The sequence below is a fragment of the Bos indicus genome, chromosome 16 (assembly GCF_029378745.1).
Source record: "Bos indicus isolate NIAB-ARS_2022 breed Sahiwal x Tharparkar chromosome 16, NIAB-ARS_B.indTharparkar_mat_pri_1.0, whole genome shotgun sequence".
Lineage (NCBI taxonomy): Eukaryota > Metazoa > Chordata > Mammalia > Artiodactyla > Bovidae > Bos > Bos indicus.
This window is the reverse complement of record NC_091775.1, coordinates 62,769,026-62,785,838: the sequence shown is the minus strand read 5'-3', so window position 1 is coordinate 62,785,838 and position 16,813 is coordinate 62,769,026. Positions and strand designations below refer to the sequence as shown.

Below are 16,813 nucleotides of genomic sequence, written 5' to 3'. Positions count from 1 at the left end.
CATAAAGTCTTCCCTGAAGCTCTCATTTGAAAGTAATCACTTGTTCCCTTGACCTGTTTACAAAATACTTTCTATTTGGTAGTGTATTATTATTGTTTTAATATGTCTCAAGCTCTCTTATGTAACAATAAGCTTCATGAGGAAAGTAATTCTCTTATTTAAGACTCAGGTAGCAAGCCTAATCATAGATACATAAAATTTATTTGTTGAATGAATTCTAATACAACGCTGTAAATTTAAGGTATTAAACTCATTTAACAAGTTAGGAAATTGCTTCAGAGAAAAGTGATGTCCTTAAAGCCAATTAACAAATTAATAATTAACAAATAGTTGAGCTGGGACTGCAATCCAGGCAAGGCCTTTTGAAAATAAGTCTGTGTGTTTCCCATAACAGTTAGCTTGATAATCAATCTAGGACTAAGTTCTTTTTTATTGTAGCATTTCCATACATTCTATGTAAGTAAACTGCTGCTGCTGCTAAGTCGCTTCAGTCGTGTCCGACTCTGTGCGACCCCAGAGACGGAAGCCCACCAGGCTCCCCCGTCCCTGGGATTCTCCAGGCAAGAACACTGGAGTGGGTTGCCATCTCCTTCTCCATTCATCCCTAAAGACAGAGAACTAGATTTCACCTGCATTGAAAAAAAAAAAAAGCCACAAAAAGACACTGGTAACTATAAGGAGGCAAGAGTGGTTGCATAGAGACAAGTTCAGAAGGTTGCTGCAGTGTACTAAACAAATGGTTGTTTAGACAAGGATGGCACTGGTGGGGGTGGACAGATTCAGAACTTTTCTGAGGACAGGGCAACAGGATTTGGTGATGGATTGGAGATGAGTACGAAGGAAAAGGTTAAAGGTTTTTGGCTTGAGAAACTGGTGAGAGGTGATGCTATATGGAAGAGAAAGCATATTTAGTGATTAAAAAAATTTGTCCATCTAAGTTTAAGATGCTTATTAGACATCTAGGTAGCCAATGAGATATCATTTCAGAGGAAAAAGTATATAAACTTGGGAGTTACTAGCATACAGATGATATTTTAGCCATAGGCTTGAATAAGATCACCTAGCTAGAAAATGCATGTAGAAAGAGAAAGATTTAAACATTAAACCCAGAGGTACTCCCCAATATTTAGATGCCAAAAGTAAAGAATAACTAGCAAAACAGACTGGGAAAAAACTGCCAGCGAAGTTTAATAAGAAAACCAGCACAGTGTGGTTTCCCAACAAAATCAACTGAAGAAAAGGTTTCAAGGAGTGATCTACAATGTCAAATGCTGCTGAGAGGTAAGTCAAATTCTGCTGGGTGGTTTAGTAAGATTATGCCTTCCTTGCTGTATCATTAATGCACTTGTTTCCATCAATTCCTCCTACCTCTTTATAATTTTTAAATTCTATAGAATAGAATATTATATAACCAAGTTTCTTAAAATCGTATGCAAAGTAATTGTAAATAGGTTCTAGAAATGATGCGAGAGTCTCCAAAAAGCAAAGTTAATGAGCTTATTTAGTGCATAAATTTTGTAATATTTATTTACTCTCATCTGTGATCAAAGGAGCTGAGGTTCCTGATAACTGAACCCTGAAAATGATGGAGAAGAAAGAGTCATAAACTAGCAATGTTTAAAGGGGTAACTATATCCAAAAGGAAAAACGAGCCAAAACAACCAACCAACACCCACTCTCCCATCATTTATACAAACAAATTAACCCTGACAGATTTCTCCTTCAGTAGCTTTGGCAGTTGGGTGGTAGCTTTGTTAGAGGGACAGAATATGACATAAACAGATCAGTAAGAATAATTTAATTCAAAATTTAAACTACTCACCGGCAAGCACAAGAGTAATATTCAATACAATGAATATTCCACAAAATAGGCCAACTCTAAAAGTAGTCCATGCTGGTGCAGGCTGTAGAGAGAGGGAAACGGCATTTTGAGTGCAGGGCAAAATACTGAATACATTAAGCATATAGTATAATAAAATCAGTACTACAAGCCTCAAAGTCCTACAGAGAAAACAGAAATATTTTATGATGGGAATTTTCATAAATTTGAGCTGGAGAATCATCATTATCCAATAATATTAGAAATGAATTGCCTGCTTAATTATTTTATAGAAATATGTGTCACTAAATAAAGAAAATTAAGATCTAAAACATCAAATTATATAAACACTGAGTTTCCTTATAAAAAAGATTTAAGTGTAATTTCATTTTTACAATGTGTACATCTTTAAATTTAGGAAGTCAGTATTACTCAATTAGAGTTCACATATTTCGTACTATATAATTAGAGACAATGGTAAAAATAAGAATACTCATTTCTGAGTATTTACAGTATTAAACCAGAGTAACTTCAAGTGAATTTGTAAATATATACCAGAGATTCTCAACTGAATGGCATTTCAGAATATCATTTCATAAGTGAAAGTGAAGTCACTCAGTTGTGTCAGACTCTTTGTGATCTCACAGACTGTAGCCTACCAGGTTCCACTGTCCATGGGATTTTCCCGGCAAGAATACTGGAGTGGGTTGCCATTTCCTTCTCCAGGAGATCTTCCCAACCCAGGGATTGAACCCTGTCTCCCACATTGTAGGCAGATGCTTTACCGTCTGAGCCACCAGGGAAGTCCCATTTTTTGGCATAAGAAAGCCAACTGCTCTAGCACCATTTGTTGAAAAGATGATCCTCTCTCCAGTGAAGTGCCTTTGCATCTTCATTGACAATTAATTGTTCATATATTTATTGGTCTATTTTTGGACTCTTTATTCTATTCCACTAATCTATTTGCCTATCCTGACACTAATAACACACTGTCCTGATTACTGTAGCTTTAGTATTGATACCACATAGTGTTAATCCTTCAACTTAAGTTGTTCCAAAGTTGTTTTGGCTCTTCTTGGTCCTTTGTAATTTCACATAAATTTTTAAATTTGCTTAGTAGTTATTTTTAAAAAGGTCTATTGAGATTTTGAGTTTCTTTGTGATGTATCTATGAATCAACTTAGGAAGAAGTAATATTTTTAAAATACTTGGTTTTCTAATTTCTCTCACATCTGTCTTCTTTAATTTTTCTCCATCATGTTTTACAGTTTTCAATATAAAAGTCTTGCACATCTTCTGTCAGATTTATCCCTACATATCTATATATTGATCTTGTAATCATCAACCTTGCTAATAAACTAATTAGTGCATGTAGCTGTTCTATAGATCCACTGGATTTTCTATATAGGTCCTCATGTCATTGGCAAAAAACAAAAACAAAACAATCCACCAGTTTTACTTCTCTCTTTCTCATCTAATTGTCTTTAATTTCTTTTGCTTACCATACAGCCCTGGCCCTAACCTCCAGCACAATGCTAAATAGAACTGGTAAGAATGAATACACTTTTTTGTTCCCGGTTAGGGAGAAAGCATTCAATGTTTCACCATTAAGTATGATATCGGTTTTAGGTTCTCCATAAACACCTTTAACAGGGATGAAGAAGCTCTTTTTATTATTGATTTCCATCCTATTCTGGTCAGAAAACACACTATGATTTAAATCCTTTTAAATTTATTAGGATTTAGTTTATGACACAAAAGATATCACTTAAAGTGTTTTTTGGTATAACTGCTATGTAGATATCATTTAACAGATGCTTTTTTATGCATAACTATTGCATTTTGGATGAAAATATGCAGTAGCCCAGAATATCTTGACCCCCCCCACTTTTATATCATCGAATAAATATCTCATCTTAATTATTTGCTCAGATGAAGTTAGCATGTGAGAATAAACAAGAGCAGTAGTACAGGGTAAGAAGAGAAAGGTCAGAAGACATTGCAATTTATTATGAAGTGAGATCTGGCATCTGATTTTTTTAAATGAGAAAAACAGTAGTAATAAGTACTCACAAACTTTGGGTGAAACATTTTTTAAAGTAATGAAACCAGTATATTTTATCACCTAACAGACTGTGAGTGTGTGTGTGCGCACGCGCGCTTGCTCAGTCAGGTCCAACTCTTTGGAGCCCCATGGACCGTAGTCCACCAGGCTCATCTGTCCATGGCATTTTCCAGGCAAGAATACTGGAGTGGGTTGTCATCTCCTACTCCAGGGGATCTTCCTGACCCAAGGAGTGAACCCTGATCTCTTGCTTCTCCTGGATTGGTAAGTGGATTCTTTATCACTAGCGCCACCTGGGAAGCCCCCTAACAGACTATGTTGATTATTAAATAGGTCACATGAACCAACTGAACAACTGCAAACAAATACTCACCTGAGCAGCTCCCAAAGGGGGAACACGTAAACGCTTCATAGCTTTTTGTCTGTCACCATCTTCAAGTTCATTGGTCACTACAGCCTAAAAGACACATTGTTAATGTATTATTTATGTAGGTTATACTAAACTTGAGTAATGCATAAATAATTCTGAACCATTTATATTAATATATATGGTATTCTGATATATGCTTGGTGAATATATACTGAATAAAGTGAAAGGAAAAATAATGAGTAAGAATACATGTATTTAAAGCAACTAACAACAAAAGGAGAATAAAAATGAGGAATTACTTCATTTAAAATAAGACTTTAATGTTACTAAAAATATGGGTATATAAGTGAGATGACTGTACCTCAGTTTCAGAGATGAGTTGGTTGATTTTCTTGCATGTATAAAATGGGGCTACTTCTACATGAGCCACTCGCCAATCTGCTCCACGAGATGTTTCCAGGATCTTGTCATGCTTTTTAAGGATTTTTCGGAACCCTGTAAAATTCAGATTCTACAGAAAGAAAAAAGAAACACTACTATAATTTCTGCCACTATAAGAGAAAATGAAAAACAATAAGCACTTTGCACTGATTGAGATGAATGAAGACTGAGCACCAAGGGAAATGGCAGTGCTTTTATAAAAGCATTTATTATAAAAAGATAAGACTCTTCTTTCTCATTTCATTTATTCATTTCAAGGTAGTATGCTATTAGTAATACAAAGAAACTCCAGATTATGAATCCTATTATTTTTATTTCATGTAAATTAATGGAAGTCCTAAATTCAAAATATTTTCATCTCCATTTTCATATATACAACTCTTTTCAAAATAGCTAATTTATATTATTTTGCTTCTTTGATCAAAAGAATATATTCAGAAAATATTCTGGATATATCATGAACTGAATACATTTATTAGTTCTTTGCTTTTTAAAGGACTGGTATAGCTATTCATCTCCCCCCTACTCTGCAAACATGTACAAACAAGCATGGAAAATGGACTATCATCTACTTAACTGTTATTTTGTTGTCATACATTCTGTTTGGGGATGGGTGTGCAAAGAGCCAGTGGAAAAGAAGTGATCATATTTATAGGGTTTTGCTGATAATGGGTAGGAACTTGTACTTTTCCTCCATTTCAACAACATTAAAATACTATACTTTTCTATATTCTCAAATTCTATTGTTCTTTGATCAACAGACAAAAAAAGCACAAAATCATGGATTTGCAATTTCCTCATCATATATCCCCATCGGTAAAAAAAAAAAAAAACCAACAGAGCAGTCACTCTAAATTAGGTTTGGCATGCTTGCTGGTTTGTTAATACTTGTTTTTCATACTTTAGTAGATCATTTTAAACTCCCCTTGGGGAGGATACCCCATCATTTGAAGACTGATTACAATACATTTTCCTTTCTCCTCATTTGCAAAATAAATGTATTCTTACAGTATAGATAGTCTCAAAGGATAAAAGATAGATAAGAACTTTTATAAACAATTATTTTTCCAGAAGCTTTTTTAAATAACGGCCCAAAACAAAAACTTATGGCAAAATTAATAAAATAAAATTTAGTAAGAGTACTTCTCCATAACAGTAAGCATAATTAATAAAATATGAAATGTTAAAGAAAGTAGAATTATGAAAGGAAAAGATGGAAATAAATACATGCATTAAGGACTTAACATTACTGCAGACATGACACTATAATTACATTTTATTTTAAAATTCCAGTATTTATCCATGGTAATATTTTTATTATATAATCTCTAGTTTTTATATAGTGATGATCTTAACTAGATTAGAAGTAATAGTGACAAGAGTAAAATGGAAATACAACAGCACATAAGGTATCTTTAAAGATCTGGGAGATGCTTTTGCCTATTTAAATATTCATTATTGAACAAATACTCTGTTTTTCAATATGTTCTTTACAGATTTAACTATATGAACAAATTTATAAAGAATTACAAATGAATAAATGCCATGCATTTCTATAAGTTAGTATACACAGTAGCTCAACTTTTCAGACCGGGTTTTAAAAATTTCTTTTGCAAGTTTTTTTTTTAATAGTCATATTACAGATGATAAAACTGAAAAGGCTCTTAGTGGCAAGTTGAAAAGTCAGTATATATTACATTATTTGTGTTAGTTGTAGGAAAGTTAACTGTCCAGTTGCTTTTGTGGAAATTTTGCTATAGGCAGGGGTATAAATGTTCTTAAGTAGCTAGCAGTGATTGGGTAGATATATGTTATTTCTTACTTCTACTCACTACTTAGAGATGCTTCTAAAAATAGGTAGCAGACTACTACTCTTTGAGTCAAGGGTTGCTCCTTCATACTGTATAAGAAGGTGTGGGAAAAATGATCTTCAAAAACCTAAGCCTTGTTAACATTATTTTATCATCTTTGATATCTGATTTTAAGAATAAATGAAATTCCAGTAAGAATGGAAAGAATAACATGCTAAGAATTTCCCTTTTTGGACTGACACATTAGTATAGCTCAAGGTAATTCTGTTCATTATAATTTCTCAATCATTTAAAGGTTCTATCCTCCATGGTAAGAACTGAAGTACCTGATAGTTCTGCAGCAGGATAAGACTGAGGTAGAACTCGCTGAAGGCCAGTTTAAGGTCTTTAATATTCCTATGTTGGACACGTTCCTCATGGGACAGGTGGAAGACTGGCTTTCTGCGTTGTCGCAGCGTGGTAACACCAGTGCTTTCTTTCTGCGCGTCCAGTGATGATTGAAGCTCATTCTGAAGGGTAGCAAACCTGCGCTGAGCCTCTGCGAGCTTTTCTATAAGGAATAAAACAGAACTGTCAGATCATCAAGATAAAAAAACTCATCAAAGTTCTCACTGACTTCTGAATTTTTACTAATTAGTTTCCCTAAAATTTCTAGAGAAAAAATACTGCATTGTAATATTTAGAAAGAGATAGGAAAAACATATTTTAGTGTAATAGCCTCCTTTCATTCTAGCCCACACTTCACCCCCTGCAAAACCTCAAGTGTACTCTTTCTTTATACAGATAAAGATTGATGACACAGATTTAAGAGCTGGTAAGAGTGAGACTACAAAATGGTACAAGCTGCTTTGTAATCTGGAAAACAGTTTCAGTTCAGTTCAGTTCAGTTCAGTCGCTCAGTCATGTCCAACTCTTTGCGACTCCATGAATCGCAGCACGCCAGACCTCCCTGTCCATCACCAACTCCCAGAGTTCACTCAAACTCATGTCCATCAAGTTGGTGATGCCATCCAGCCATCTCATCCTCTGTCGTCCCCTTCTCCTCCTGCCCCCAATCCCTCCCAGCATCAGGGTCTTTTCCAATGAGTCAATTCTTTGCATGAGGTGGCCAAAGTATTGGAGTTTCAGCTTTAGCATCAGTCCTTCCAATCAACACCCAGGATTGATCTCCTTTAGAATGGACTGGTTGGATATCCTTGCAGTCCAAGGGGGTCAAAAAGTTAAAACAGAGTTATCTTAAGATCCAGCAATTTCACTCCTAGTATATACCCAGGAAAACTGAAAATATACATGCACACAAAAACTTGTACGTATACACAAACTGGTATTCATAATAATCAAAAAGCAGAAACAACCCAAATGTCCTCTAACTGTTGAATGGTAAGAAAAACATGGTATATAGATTCAATGGAGTATTGTTCAGCCATAAAGAATGAATTATTGCCATATGCAACAACATGAATGAACTGAGAGATTATTATAGCAAGTGAAGTAAGTCAGAAAGAAAGGTAACCAAAACATAATCTAGGAATCAGCAGGTGGAAGTAGGAGTAGCTCCTTTCTCTATTACATGAAATATCAATAACCTCAGATACACAGATGATACCACCCTTACAGAAGAAAGCAAAAAAGAACTAAAGAGCCTCTTGATGAGGGACTGAACTGAACTGAATTTTTGCTTCCCAACCTGCAACTTGAGTTCTGCCTATTGCTTAGTTCTCAAAGGGAAAGTCTTCTTTCACAGGAGCACAATAATGGTTCTATTGAACTGGAAGGTGAGACTTCCATCTGGCCATTTTGGGATCATGATACCACCGAACCAGAAGGCAAAGGTGTTTACTGGTTAAAAAGTGTTTCTGACTACCAAGGGGAACAGGTAACACAACAGTAGCAAGGAGGATTGTGTCTGCAACCCAGGAGACTCTCTGGAACACATCCTAGGACTTCATGATCAATAATCAAAGTTACTGAAACTAAAGCAATCCAAAAAAGCCAGAATTACTGAGGATTCAGCCCCCTTAAGAATTAAAGTCTGGTTTATCCCACCCGGTAAAGAACCCTCACCAGCTAAGACACTGGCTGAGGGCAAAGGAAATATGGAATGGGTAGTGGAAAAAGAAAATCATCGATATCAACTACCACTTCTTGACCTTCTTGTTCTGCCTTTTACATGTCTTGAATAGTCCTCTCTATCTCTTTGTGTTGCATTCTGAGTAACTACTTCAGCTCTATCTTCCAGTTTATAAATTCTCTCTTAAAGTCTACCCAATTCATAGTGTAAGTAATTTTATTATCATTTAAAAATTTCTAATTGATCATTTTTAAAAGTCAATTTTGATAGTTCCTACTCTGCTCATGGTTTTGATACACTCTTTTATGGTCTATAGCCATATTAAGTATATGTTTTATTTTGCATCTGAAAATTTTCATATTCTATGTATCCTTTCATTGCTAAACTGTATTTCACTGTATGGATATACCACATTTTCTTTAAATATTCATCAGTTCATGGACATTTGGATTGTTTCTAAGTCTTTTTAGGTCTTCCCTGGTGGCTTAGATGGTAAAGCATCTGCCTACAATGCAGGAGACCCAGGTTCAATCCCTGGGTCGGGAAAATCTCCTGGAGAAGGAAATGGCAACCCACTCCAGTATTCTTGCCTGGAAAATCCCATGGACAGAGGAGCCTGGTAGGCTACAGTCCATGGAGTCGCAAAGAGTCGGACACGACTGAGTGACTTCACTTTAAGTCTTTTTACTACATAAATTATGCTGCTGTTAAGATTCACATACAAGTTTTGTGTGGACTATCATCTTCATCTTTGCAAACATGGGCTCAATCCATGTTTGTTGCATGAATGAATGGATATGTAGGAAAAAAGTTCTCTCTACTAATTCAAGTTCCTACACAAACATAAGGAAAAATAAAAACTTCAAGGGTTATTTTGTTACTTTCTTTAAACTAGTGATTCTCTTTCTCAAGGACAAGACTGTCTAGAAGAGTGTATGAGGGAGAATCCCTACGTGGGAGTGCGGAGGGTAAAGCATCTGGAATTTGAAGAAAAGTCAACATCACTACAGTTACGGTGTGAGAGCGCTAAACTTTTCCAAAGAAGCACAGGTTTCAAAAGGATGAGAAACACTGCTTTTTTGACACCAAGTGTCCAAGTCTATTTTGTAATGATATCACCGTTTTCTAGAGTCAGACCTTCAAAAAGCTTCAAAGTGTGAAAGTCGCTCAGTCATGGCCAACTCTCTGCTATCCAATGGACTGTAAGCCTGCCAAGCTCCTCTGTCCATGGAATTCTCCAGGCCAGAATTCCAGAGTGGGTAGCCGTTCCCTTCTCCAGGGGATCTTCCCAACCCAGGGATCGAACCTAGGTGGATTACAAGTGGATTCTTTACCATCTGAGCCACCAGGGAAGCCCAAGAACACTAGAGTAGGTAGCTTATTCCTTCTCCAGGAGATCTTCCCAACCCAGGAATTGAACCGGGGTCTCCTGCATTGTAGGTAGATTCTTTATAGCTGAGCTACCCCAATGGAATAGCACAGAATCTACAAAAAAGTATTACATATGCATATAAAATATATTTGGTTTATCAATAGTTATAAAAACTAAAAATGGATATTCCTAAGCAATTTTATAAATACTCATGAAAATTGTCTATTTTGGCAATAAATTCCACTTTCTATTCATGCCAGTGAACCAAGTCACACTCTGAATAAGAACAGATAACTATTATAATATGTTTATTCCATAACCTCTCATATAATAAAATATTTGATAAAAATTTCCAATAACCATTCAAGAACTTTCAAAGTGCCTGAATCCCCTCAAAGAACTAAAAAAAGGTTATCAAGATCTATTTTAGTTTTAATGAGATTTGTATACATATTTTTTACTTTTAGAAAAGTTGTTTTAGAAATATAAGGCATCTTCAAAATAGCAAAGCTATTATGTTGTTATGCAATTGAAGAATAATTCTTGATTAAATAAAATAAATGTCTTAGAACACTTTTATTATTTGTCTTTCAATATTATCATCTTGCAGATTCAATTCATGGATTTCACTGTTACCTGAGACAGAAAGTAAGTCTATGAGAATGTTGACCCATTACAGATGATTCAAGTAATCTTGTTACATTACATGCAGTTATTGCACTGCTTTTATGTGGAATTCTTACAACCTGAAATTCTTACAGCCTCATACACTAAAACCTCTATGTGTGAAAATAATATCCTATTCTTCCATTCTTTTCTCTCTAGTCAATAGCACTAATTTTCTTACAACTCCAGCCTCAGCTGACTATCTGTTACCCTCCTTACCCCCAAATATGTTATGGACTTTAATGCATTATGCATCTGGATAGGTTTTTCCCTTTTCTTGGAACACTGTACTCCAGTTCTTCTCACAAAGCCATTCCCAAACACACTTCGCCCAAAGGATTTGGCAAATGCCCACCCATTTTCAAAGACCAAATTTAAATGTTTCCATTTATGTATCTTCATGTTTGTTTCCATAGTACCTTGCTAAACTCTATAATAACAAGCATCAAAAAAGTTTAAAAGATAAAGTTAGGAAAGAAATGTATTAGATGTACTTTGATATTTTCTATTCTACTATATTCTCTTGCTGTTCTTCAGTCACTAAGTCATGTCCAACTCTTTGCAACCTCATCACCTGCAGCATGCCAGGCCTCCCTGTTGTTCACTATCTCCCAGAGTTTGCTTAAACTCATGTCCACTGAGTCAGTGATGTTATCTAGCCATCTCATCCTCTGCTGTCCCTTCTCCTCTTGCCCTCAATCTATAATCCTATTCATATTTTTTAAAAAATGCTTGTGATGACCCCACAGCGGTCACCAGTTATTGGGTTGCAAGCTACAATTGTTTAAAAGAACACTAATTTAGATGATAGTCTGCTTTTTTGTGAAGATTCAATCCTGAAACTATTTTACCCATGACTGGGCATTCCCCATGCTTTCAGTCTTAGGAAGAAACAAAAAGAAAAGCAAGGAGGGAAGGAAGAGGAAAGAAAAGAAGAAAAGAGAAGAAAAGGTTTGGGTTGTATCTCTGTCCTCACATGCATGAGCAGCCCTATATCCTTTTGATAATGTAAATCAATTACTTCCACAGCAGAGTAATTCCTGCCCTTGACTGATGATTTGTGGGCATATGTAATCGGAAATACTTGGACAGTTGATACTAATTGACTATCACTTAAATTAAAAAATAAACTCTTTTGAGGTCTAACTTAAATAGAATTAAATGCACATGTATTAAGTATAGGGCTTGATGAGTTCTGACTCATCACCACTATAGTCAAGAAATAGAATATTTCATGCCAGAAAGTTTTTTCATATGCATGTGGTTTCAATTACTGACCACCCCACCCCCATCCCAACTAGGAAACTCCTTATTTTCTGCCATTATATGCCTAAAGGTAAGCACTGTCTTTTCTAGAACTTAATGTAAGTGAAATTATATAACGTATAGTCTTTGGTGTTTGGCTTCTTTTGCTCCGCAGAACATTTATTTGGGGGCTTTTTGTTTTGTATTGAGGTATAGTCGATTAGCAAACAATGTTGTAGTAGTTGCAGGTGAATGGGGAAGGGACTCAAGTCATACATGTACATTATCCCAAGTTCCCCTCCCATCCAGACTGTCATACAGCGTTGAGCAGAGTTTCCTGTGCTATACAGAAGGTCCTTGTTGGTTACTGATTTTAAACAGAGCATTCTCTAAATCTGTGAACATTTTTAAGAGCCTCCATATTGTTGTACGTTCTAGTAACGTGTTGCTTTTTGCTGCTGAGAAGTATTCCATTGTAAGGATGAACTATATGTTCAACCATTTACCTGCTGATTAATATCTGATTGTTTCTAGTTTGACCTAAGATAAATAAAGCTGCTGTGAACACTTATAAAATAAAATAAATTATTCCAACCAATTAAAAGGACTTCCCTGTTTTAATTGTGGAATATTGAAAGCAACAGATACAGTCTAAGATTCTTTCAAATGTAGGCACACAAAAATACTCCTTAGAAGCCAAGTATTTTGAATGGAGGGAGAAAGCAAATTGGTTCAAGAAAAGAGAAATTTGTGACATGAAGTAACTTGTACTCCCAATGGAAAAGAACAGTACTGGCCGTCATAAAAAAAAAAAAGTTTCTAGCACTACAACCTTCAGTTTGTATTGACTGATACCATTTTCAGCAATAGAAAACAGCTGGAAGACTTCTAGGTCGGGGATAAGAAAAAATGTTACCATCAAAAGGACACCTTTAAAAAATTTCCCTCTCTTCCCATGGTCTTCAATTATTGAAGATTTAATCTGTAACTCTAAAAAACACTTCTATCTTATTGGCTAAAAATATGTAATAAATAAAAAACTTACATTAGGTTTTCTGAAATATTGAGAACAGTTTCTGACTGTTTACATGTGAAACCCTAGAGGGCTGAGAATCACTTTGCTCATTTTACAGGTATATATGTAGATGCGTAGGAAGGTTACATATATCTTTAAAAAAAATAATAAAGTTCAAAAATCCAAAAAACGATTTGTAGGTGATAGACTTGGTATGAAAATAAGCATCTATATTTTAGTAGTATTCGTACTGTTTTCATTGGTTTGACTTTTATAGCATTTTGGGGGTACTTCAAGGTTTCAGCTAATGCTGTGCTCAGTGGTGTCCAACTCTTTGTGACCCCATGTGACCCCACCAGGCTCCTCGGCCCATGGGATTATCCTGGCAAGAATACTGGAGTGGGTTGCCATTTCCTCCTCCAGGCATTACTCCCGACCCAGGGATCAAACCCGCATCTCCTGTGGTTCCTGCCTTGGCAGGCAGATTTCTACCACTGAACCACCTGGGAAGCCCTCAATCAATGCTATATATCACTTTAAAAATAACCATTTTTAACTGACCATTAAATAACTTGTGAGATGTGACTTGGTAGCGGTAGCGTTTAAAAGATGAACTCATCCCTGTTATCATTTACAGTTTTTCATGTGCCCTAATATCTGAGGTTTGTAGTCTACAAGACAATCTGCCACAAGGAAGGTGGCTAAATGAGGAGAAAAATGATACCATCTAGGATACGTGCCAAATTCTATTTCTGTCAGTCATGTCTTCATATTACCCATTACTTCTTGACCTGGCAAAAAGTCAGTCTGAAGACTATCAATTTGTACCTACTGCTTAATGACATCAAGAGACATGCTTCAATGGCTCTGCCAATACACAGAGATAGGAAGTTATTAAATCATAGCTCCCAAATTTTTAATAGTAGAAAGCCTAAAATTATCTTTGAAAAGTAACCAAGTCTAAGATATCATTTTTCAAACTGAGGGTTGTAACCCAATACACGATCATGAAAGCAATTTAGTGTATAATAAATCAGCATTTAAAAAATCAAATAGAGAATAAAGAACAAAGATTATATTCTTTATACTTTAAAGAGTATTGTTTCATGAGAATATTTTTAATCAAATATATTGCACATACACACACATACAGATGTTTGTAAACATACATAAAACACACACATCTGTTTGTATGATGAGGTCATAATTTATATGTATTAAAAAATAACTATGTATTAATTTATCTTTGGCTGTGTTGGGTCTTTGTTGCTGTGCAAGCTTCTCTCTAGTTGTGGCACGCGGGGGCTACTCTCAAGTTGTGGTGTGTGGGCTTCTCGTTGCAGTGGCTTCTCTTGTTGGGAAGCATGGCCTCTAGGGCACATGGGGTCAATAACTGTGGCTCCCAAACTCTAAAGCACAGGCTCAATAGTTAGGGTACATGGGCTTAGCTGCTCTGTGACATGTGGGATCTTCCCAGATCAAGGATCAAACTCATGTCTCCTGTATTGGCAGGTGGATTCTTTACTAGTGAGCAACCAGGGAAGCCTTGTATGCATTTTTTATTGTAACTCAAAATATATTAAGTATGTAACTATTGCTAACAGCAGATATTTAATTTTCTTTAGAAATAAAAAAACATTACCTATTTTTTGTAATCTAATTTATACTTAATTAGAGTTGGGTTCAGAGAGCCTGCCCAGAAAAATTATAGTAAAAGAAAAATGCTAATGAACTTAACTTTGTATGTTTCTCATTTACAACCTTAGATCATATCCAATGGACTTTTCTTAGTCTAAACATTCTTTTCTTTGTAAATACCTTTCTCTTTTAGTCTCCATTTTCCTCACTCTACTACATTATATGGCTGCCCTCTCATCTGTCTACATCCTGATTCCTCTTTATCCTCTTACTTCCTAATTGTAGAAATTAGGAAGTCTAATTTCTTTGAACACTGTAATTTCTGCTGTACATTTTTAACCCTTGTTGAAAAGCTATGCATTTGCATGGTGTCAAATAGTATTTCTGTTTTGTCTCTGCCTTCTACATACTTGTAACAAAGTGAAAAGCACATGTATATATGCTATGCCCTTTCACAGCCCCATGCCTTTGCATAAACTGCTCCCTCTGCCTAGGAAGAAATTTAGCCATAAGTGAAAAATGAGAAGGAAAACAGAGAGTTTAGATATTTGCTTCCTTTTTAAATTTATTTTCTGTTTAAAGGAGTGACTTGGTAAGGAGACTATTTATTCAATAAGTCTTAGAGGAAATAATTTCTGGAACAAGATCTCTAGGAGCTGAAACTCAGTCATTAGTTATAGAATTTGCCATGGACTGAGGAGATATATCTTTTCTACAAATATTAGAGGAAAATAAATAAGGGTAAATGGCATAAAGTGAAAAGGAACTAAAAAGCCTCTTGATGAAAGTGAAAGAGGAGAGTGAAAAAGTTGGCTTAAAGCTCAACATTCAGAAAACGAAGATCATGGCATCTGGTCCCATCACTTCATGGGAAATAGATGGGGAAACAGTGGAAACAGTGTCAGACTTTATTTTTTTGGGCTCCAAAATCACTGCAGATGGTGATTGCAGCCATGAAATTAAAAGACACTTACTCCTTGGAAGGGAAGTTATGACCAACCTAGATAGCATATTGAAAAGCAGAGACATTCCTTTGCCAACAAAGGTCTGTCTAGTCAAGGCTATGGTTTTTCCAGTGGTCATGTATGGATGTGAGAGTTGGACTGTGAAGAAAGCTGAGCAACAAAGAATTGATGCTTTTGAACTGTGGTGTTGGAGAAGACTCTTGAGAGTCCCTTGGACTGCAAGGAGATCCAACCAGTCCATTCTAAAGGAGATCAGCCCTGGGTGTTCTTTGGAAGGAATGATGCTAAAGCTGAAACTCCGGTACTTTGGCCACCTCACGCGAAGAGTTGACTCATTGGAAAAGACTCTGATGCTGGGAAGGACTGGAGGCAGGAGGAGAAGGGAATGACAGAGGATGAGATGGCTGGATGGCATCACCGACTCGATGGACGTGAGTTTGAGTGAACTCTGGGAGATGGTGATGGACAGGGAGGCCTGGCGTGCTGCGATTCATGGGGTCGCAGAGTCGGACACGACTGAGCGACTGAACTGAACTGAAGAATGTCTATAGGTATTTGGCGGGGGGGAGTGGCATAGATCTGCATAAGTATTACACACCAAAAGAAACTGAAAGTCTATTTTTATTTGTAAAGAAGGATGTATAATGAACATGATAGGAAGGATGGTTGGGTCAGATAATTCAAGAAAATGGTATGGGATTTAGAAAAGCACTCTGGAGTATGGAAAAGGGCAGAGTAGGACTCACAGGCAGCTTTGAGAACATAGTTAAGAATGCAATAATGAATTTACAGTGGTTCACATTTGTTTTGCTATATGTTTTTTTTTTTAATCCCCAACTGTCCTAAGGAGCCTGGGGGTAGGAATGAAGAAGGTAAAAGGCTGGTAAAACTCTATAGCTGGAGTTTTGCCAGACAAGCAATCAATATAAGGCAGCGAGGGTGAAGGGATTAAAAGCACAAGGACTGACAGAAATCAAAGTAATTTGGGGAGGATCCTGGTCAACTGGAACAGAATGAAGGAGTCAAGGATTTAGAGTTCTGTGAGATGGAAAAGCAGATAGATGTTAAAGGAGTAGGGGGTAAATGTTAAAGGGTCAGACACAAAGAAATAGAAGTTTTCATCTCAACTCCAATCACATCTGGTAGATGTCACTCTGGAGGCCATATCCTAGAGAGACACATATGAGTGTTTCATGTGATGGAAAGGCATTAAAAGTAACATAGTTAATAAGCTGCAGCTATGTCATTAAGCTCTGAGAGAAATGGTAAAACCATGTTTCTGACTCTTTAATACTTGGGAACGGGACATGCTGAAGCTCTATCAAAGTATCGATT

At 36.1% G+C, this 16,813-nt stretch overlaps 1 protein-coding gene and 1 non-coding gene across 2 annotated transcripts in view; one reads left to right on the top strand and one right to left on the bottom strand.

Moving 5' to 3' along the window:
- XPR1 (xenotropic and polytropic retrovirus receptor 1) overlaps positions 1-16,813 on the bottom strand; it is a 208,152-nt gene that overhangs the window by 56,527 nt on the left and 134,812 nt on the right. The window contains exons 4-7 of the mRNA XM_019976614.2: positions 6,833-7,056; positions 4,616-4,765; positions 4,258-4,341; positions 1,823-1,904 (exon numbers count right to left, since the gene is read on the bottom strand). Of these exons, the coding sequence (XP_019832173.1) occupies positions 1,823-1,904; positions 4,258-4,341; positions 4,616-4,765; positions 6,833-7,056 (540 nt within the window). The remainder of the gene's footprint in view (positions 1-1,822; positions 1,905-4,257; positions 4,342-4,615; positions 4,766-6,832; positions 7,057-16,813) is intronic.
- Positions 9,052-9,123, top strand: TRNAC-ACA (transfer RNA cysteine (anticodon ACA)). The gene has a single exon. It is a non-coding gene; the product is annotated as a tRNA-Cys (tRNA).